The sequence below is a fragment of the Caloenas nicobarica genome, chromosome 3 (assembly GCF_036013445.1).
Source record: "Caloenas nicobarica isolate bCalNic1 chromosome 3, bCalNic1.hap1, whole genome shotgun sequence".
NCBI lineage: Eukaryota > Metazoa > Chordata > Aves > Columbiformes > Columbidae > Caloenas > Caloenas nicobarica.
This window is the reverse complement of record NC_088247.1, coordinates 76,864,083-76,870,550: the sequence shown is the minus strand read 5'-3', so window position 1 is coordinate 76,870,550 and position 6,468 is coordinate 76,864,083. Positions and strand designations below refer to the sequence as shown.

The 6,468-nt window shown below is 46.0% G+C and overlaps 1 protein-coding gene across 1 annotated transcript; it reads left to right on the top strand.

The window, feature by feature from the left end:
• The first annotated feature begins 152 nt into the window (after positions 1-152).
• PDCD2 (programmed cell death 2) lies at positions 153-5,887 on the top strand. The gene is made up of 6 exons (XM_065630562.1): positions 153-450; positions 530-787; positions 2,072-2,257; positions 3,289-3,404; positions 4,692-4,808; positions 5,474-5,887. Exons 1-6 carry the CDS (start codon positions 153-155, stop codon positions 5,633-5,635), a joined length of 1,137 nt encoding a protein of 378 aa, XP_065486634.1. The 3' UTR covers positions 5,636-5,887.
• Positions 5,888-6,468: the final 581 nt, after the last annotated feature.

Sequence of the window (6,468 nt, the reverse complement as noted above, 5' to 3'; positions counted from 1 at the left end):
TGTCATCTCCCTCCCCGCATGACCGCGGGCCCCGCCTCTGGGGCAGCTCCCTCAGGACACCCCGCAGCACACACAAGCGGCGGTTGGGCGGTGCCAGGCGGCCGTTGGGGGCGGGCGCTTCCGGCGCGGCCCGTGGCGCTTCCGGCGGCAGCATGGCGGCCGGCGTGGAGCTGGGCTTCGCGGCGCCGGTGGCGCCGGGCGGCGCTTGGCGGCTGCGCAGCGCCTACTTCCCCAGCAAGGTCGGGGGGCGGCCGGCGTGGCTGGGCGAGGCCGGGCTGCCGGGCCCCGCCGCTCTGCGCTGTGGGCGCTGCCAGCAGCCCTGCGCGTTCCTGCTGCAGCTGTACGCGCCGCTGCCCGACCGCCCCGACGCCTTCCACCGCACCCTCTTCGTCTTCGCCTGCCGCGGCGCCGCCTGTTACCGCCAGCCGGGCCCGCGGGGGCCCCTCTGCGGTGAGGCGGGGGGCGGCGAGCGAGGAGGGGGCGCGGGCCTCTGGGCGCCGCCCCGCTGACCGCCCCTTCTCGCCCGCAGTGTTCCGGAACCAGCTGCCGCGGCACAACGACACCTACTCGGCCGAGCCGCCCCCCGAGGAGCCGCCGCCGGACCCTGCCGCCGCCGCCGCCCCTCCCTGCCGGCTCCGCGGCGGCGCCGCTCTCTGCCGCGTCTGCGGCTGCCTGGGGCCCCGCGCCTGCGGGCGCTGCCGCCGCGCTGCCTACTGCGGCCCCGAGCACCAGGCGCTGGACTGGCGGCGGGGGCACCGGCGGGCCTGCGGGCTGCTCGCTGCCGGAGGTGCGTGTCGGGGGCGGGGGGCCCGTTTGCCGTTGGCTCCGGCGGTTCTGAGCTGTGGTCGCACGGTGCTGGGCAATGAGCGTTGCCGTTGCAAAGCCGGCAGTCCTTGCAGCCTGCCTCGCCTGCTTGTTAGCGGGGTCAGGGCCTGCGGGGAGAGGGAAAAAGGGGGTCGCGTCTTTTTGCCTTGTTTTAGAATTTGTAAGGCAACTACCAGTGATTCTTTCAGATGCTTTTCTTTTTCTTAGATATTTACTTAACGTGACATAAGAAGGTGGGAGCTTTGTTGTTCCTGGAAAGCTAATACATTTAAAGTGTACCTTTAGTCTCTTTTGAAGACCTTTCTGTCTTATGTCATAAAAAGCTGAAAGGATGTAGACCAATTTTTTTCCCCTTTGCAGGCTACTTTTAAGATGGCTCATTCATAAACTGTAAAGGAACATAGAAAGGTGACACTTTCACAGGATACTGTGACGATGAGTAGATAAAAAGAGTAGTTTCCAGGAGTGTGCTATTTTAGAGACCTTTTTCTTAAACCATCCCCTCTCCTGCTCTTTTGTCTCATTCATTGGCTTGTTTGCTGGTTGTTAAAGGGGCAAGTATAGAGTATTTAACGTATTTTTTAAGTCTTCGGAAGTATAAGATTAATAATGGTGCAATGAAACACAGTGTGCATGATGTATGCCCTGTCGTACAGTGTGGGATGCTAGTCCCAAAAACTTTGAATGTAGGAAATGGAAGTAAGCAGAACGTTAAAAGTTGATTTGTGCAAAGCAAGTTACAGGTCAGACATTTGCAACATTTAACTGAAATACTGAAAACCTGAAATGTACTAGCACATAGTTAATACAGTTATTACAGCAGGTATAGTTGATGCATTTGTGGAAACTTTGCCTACTCGCAATATGAAAAGGAAAAATAAAAAATGGTATGGCCTTAGGGTACCTGACGCACGCTTATGTTCATATGCTAGTCAGAATGAGATGTACATGGAGCTGTCAAACTGCAGGTTTGGGAGTTTAAAATGCAGCTGCAAACGCTGTTTAGTGTGTCTTCGTGTTTCTTGGATTTACAGAGATTCAAAGCAACACATCACCTATTGTAGTTTTCTACTGTCCTTAATATAAAATCTTCCTTATCTTTAAATCACGTCTATCAGTGATGTAAACAGTTCTTGGTCATGCAATGTTTGTGCTGTATTTTTGCCATGTCCTTTGTTGTGTAGCTTTTGGGGAGGATGTGTGATGTGAGATGATGTAATGAAGTGGTGTCTGTTTTGTTTTGTAGATAGCTCGGCGAATGCAATTCCAGAGCATAACGACTTCCTTTTTCCAGAATATGAAATTCTGATAGAACCTGAGGAACCAGAATTTCCTGCTGACAGCAGTGTAGATCCCAATGATGAGCAGGGAGCTGTAGATACATCAAAGGACCCAAAAGAACAAGAGGAACTCAGAGCTACGGGCAGTGCAGGTAAGAAATAAGATGCTGCCTGTAATTCTTCCTAATGAAGACGGTGTTACATCTTCAAAATATAAAATACTGTGATTTTTTTAAGTGTTCATTGTTAACTACTGGTGACAAAAGGCTATATTTGTGATGCAAGTTTTTTTGTATACATCCCGTAATAGAAGTTGCTTTTAGAGGAGAGACTTACTAAGCACCAACCCCAGGAGCTGTGGCTGCAGTGAAGCTGCAGGTAGCTGGGAGTTGTACTGTGTCCCTGTGTGCTCCCCGCAGGTAAGGAACAACTCCAGTGTGGAAGCCAGGGCCCTGAGCACCTGCTGCTGGACACTGTTGGATTTGGGAGATTGAGTTAGATGGTCTTGGCTTGACTTGGTTCAATTTGTCTTAATTTACAGAAAATATTTAATAAATCTCCTTGTCTGCACTAGAAGAAAACTGTTCGGAGGCTGTTTTAATTGACCTTGAATTAAGCAGTTGAAGCGCAGGCACCTCCTGCACCCCTCCCAATTCAGGATGTGTTTGCAGCTCACCACACGGGCTGTGCACACACCCAGGGTGGAGAGTTTGTGGTGTTACAGGAGAGGGCTGTTGGTTCCCAGCTGTCCCTTACTGTGGTATAAAGGTGTCTCCAGGGTGCTTGGTGCTCCACTCCAATGTGAATGTGGGAGTGTGACAGATACACCTGTCAGTGCTAGAAACTGAAGTCTGGCACACGCACGGCATGGGTGGCCTTTTCCAGGTGTCACATTCTGAAGGTTCAGCAGCCTCAGCAATCCCTGCTGCGAGCCATAAACTTAGGTTGACTCCTTCCCTTTCCAGTGTTCCAGTACTGACATCTGTGTTTAAAATGCAACTAAAATTAGTAAAGGAGCGTGTGTGACTGCATTTTAATATGTCACAGAAAGAAAAAACCCTCCTAGTGATTTACACAGAGAATTATTCTTGAGAGCAAAATGCACTTACAGGTACAATATTGTTTTTAATTTTTGGCTGTCTTGCATTATTCTGTAACCTGTGGTGGTTTTTTCCTTGCTTAGGTGAAGCATTTCAATCCTTAGATGAGGAGACATTGGAAGCAATGGCAAAACATGAGACTGAAGAAGACAAGATCTTCCAAATGTTTAAAGAGCGAGTAGCTGCTGAACCAGAGCAGGTCAGAAGATGGGATAGCCTTAGACCTTAGAGGGTCTGGCACAGCACCTTGCTGTGCCTGCAAAATGTTTCACTGCGTGTCATACCTACAGTTAGAAATGGCAATGGGGATGCCTCCTCATACTTCGCACACCTTAACCAACATACCCTCATCTCCCTCATAAGCAGAATTCATGCTGAAGTAAGAATTAGGCATCTGCTTATCTAAAACAGAAATTGGGCAGGTGGGAAGGCACAGGAGCGCTGAATCTAAGGAGAACCTGCCATTCTGTGAAGTGGCTCTTAAAGTGAACCATCGCTCTCTTCCCCAGCCTTTGGCCCTGTCGACTTTCCTTCTCAGCAGAACCAAACCTGCAGCGAGGAGCTCTGTCACCACCACCAGCTGCGTGGTGGGGTTGGTTTGGATTTTTTGAAGCTAATTTGCTTGAACAAATTAGTGATGACTTTAAAATTTCAACTATTTAAAACAGAATTCTTCTTCCGCACTATTTCTTGCTAACACAAGAGGCTGAAAAAAGCCACATTGTCAAACAGAAACAAGGTTTTTGGTTCCGTTCAAAGGAAACACAGGCCTAAATCCATTAAAGTGGTGGAGGAAGAAGAAAACCTATGTTTTACCTGGTAGCTGAGGAGTGAGGGTGCATATCCAGAAAGTAGGAGACTTAGTCTGTTCCCTCCTCTGTTCGGGGTAGGTGCATCACCTCCCTCTCTGACCATCCCCATACTGACCGATCCTCGTAAGTGCCCCTTTGTTGATAATGTCCAATTTTGCTATATAAATATTTAGATATAGTAACAGAACAACAAAGGATGTCTGAAAATGCTGCTGCCTTGGACATTAGGACAGTCCCCTTGCATTTAGGTGCAGAACTGTGAACAGAGCTGGGTTGCATTCCTGACTTCTTTACACTGCTATCTGCTGATCTGTCAATCTGCTCTTCATCTCAAGGCTATAAAATACCTGGCGTAGTATTTCTGGGTCTCTTAATTAGAGAAATACAAATCGTTACAGTTTATCATTGGATCATTGAAAAATGCTGTATGAATACTTTTGCCATTCAAATAGTTAAGAACCTGTCTCATTTAGAATACTGCATTTGCAGCTGATAGACTTTGCCATGGGTACTACTTAAAGGAAGTGATCTTCTTCTGCACCATCTTACTGCTTTGTCTATGTCAGTATTTTTTTTTCCACAAATATTTCCACAAATATTCCACATATACTATACCAGTTTTATACAAAGATGAAAAGACATTCTTAAGAACTTGAACTTCTGCTCTATTTCAGATTATTAGATACTGCAGAGGAGGAAAAGGCCCAATCTGGGTATCAGGTGAAAATATTCCTGAAGAAAAAGATATCCCAAGCTGTTTATGTGGTGCCAAAAGGATTTTTGAATTCCAGGTATGTGCATTCATTTAAAGATAATATAGGTAATGTAGTTCAGACTTAACAGGTTTTAATTTTATAGATGTTGGCTTGTAATAAGAGCAAGGTAGTCGAAGTTGCTACAAACTATGCTAAATTGTAGAGAGCCCTTATTTACTACTGTAACTGCTTTTTCCTTTAAGACTTTCATATACAGAAGTTAGGTTCCCATCTGATAATTTGCACCATCCGTAAAATGGTGCACTTGTGAATATGGAACTGTCTCTTAATAGGAGTCAGGTATTGTGTATTTTAAAAAGAAGGCCTTCACGATGTGCACTGGAAATATTCAGCTGTAGGATTTTAAGTGCCAGAAACATATGTATGGCGAATACACTTAATGTCATGCAAAGACAAAACATAGTTATAAAGATAATTTCAAATGGAAGAAGGCTTACAAGTCAGGCAATGCTTAGTGAAATAAAACTTCTATAGATACATAGGGCCATGCCTTTCATTGCCTGTGGATCTGCTACACTATTTTGGGAATTCCAAACGGGTTTGAGCTGCTGTGTTAATAGTTTGGATTGGGATTTTGGCGTAAGAGAACATAAATGAAAGCAGGACTCTTCTTGGGGAAGAGACACAGAGAGAGGGTAGAGAGCTGTAGCCCACCTCTAAACCTTTGTTTTTCCTTGAAGATTATGCCACAGCTCCTGAACCACCTTCAGGCTGACAGCCTTGGAGAGAGCATTGACTGGGGCACGCTGGTGGTGTACACTTGCGCTGACAATTGTGGTGAGGGAAATGAATACCTGGAAGAGTTCATATGGAAACAAGACTTCTCTGCAGGCTCTGTTTAACTTCCAACAATCATCTAAATAGAATACTTGCCTTGTTTCAGTGCATCTCTGCACTTGGTAAATGAGTAATTGAACTAAAGTCACTGGTATCTGTGTATCTTTTAACAATGATAGAACTTCTCAAAGTAGACCTTGGCAGCCTCTCTCTTGTGTTCCACAGGAGCTTTTACTTCAACCTGGTAATGAAGCCAAATGCATTTGTTCAGTGAATTTCATTCACGTCAAATAAAGATTAAATATTTTTTGATTCAAGTATCATTTGTTGGCAACTGAACTTCAAGAACTTCCATTGTTGTCTGACAGGATTTTCTTTCTGCTACTCAAAAATTACCATTAATTCGCAGAGAAAAGCAGACTCCTGCAAGGGCATTCGAGTGCTTATGGTCAGGAGGTGTACAGAAGTCATAGCTAATACAAAGCTACAAGGCCTTCCACTCTGGAACTTAAATCTGCTTCTCTTTCTCAAAAGGTACACTGAATCGAACTTGGCAGTTGTTGCAATTTGCACAAAAATTGTTTTGTCTGACTTCAAAGTACTGAGTTAAACTTTTTCTGCATGGGACTCTCAGGTGCAGCAGCAGTTTAAACAATGCCAGCCATACCAGAATTTGTCTGTCTTGTTACTTACTGCCTGTAGCAGCTAATTTTCAGACTGAATTGTACCTTAAGTCTGCTGTCTTTGGTGAAGTTTAAAAGTAAGTACCCTCTGCAGGGATTATTCTGATATTTTACTGCCATATAGCTGAGGCAAGAGAAAATGAAACCATAATGCTGAATTCACTGTAGTACTTGAATAACTACTTCGGTGGATATAGCTACATTTGCAGAAAAGG

What these genes read in the sequence shown, in the direction of transcription:
- PDCD2 (XM_065630562.1), top strand. Translation starts at nt 153, where the DNA reads ATGGCGGCCGGCGTGGAGCTGGGCTTCGCGGCGCCGGTGGCGCCGGGC. An exon ending in CCCGCGGGGGCCCCTCTGCG is followed by an intron (nt 451 to 529) that starts GTGAGGCGGGGG and finishes TCTCGCCCGCAG; the next exon opens with TGTTCCGGAACCAGCTGCCG. An exon ending in CAGAGCTACGGGCAGTGCAG is followed by an intron (nt 2,258 to 3,288) that starts GTAAGAAATAAG and finishes TTCCTTGCTTAG; the next exon opens with GTGAAGCATTTCAATCCTTA.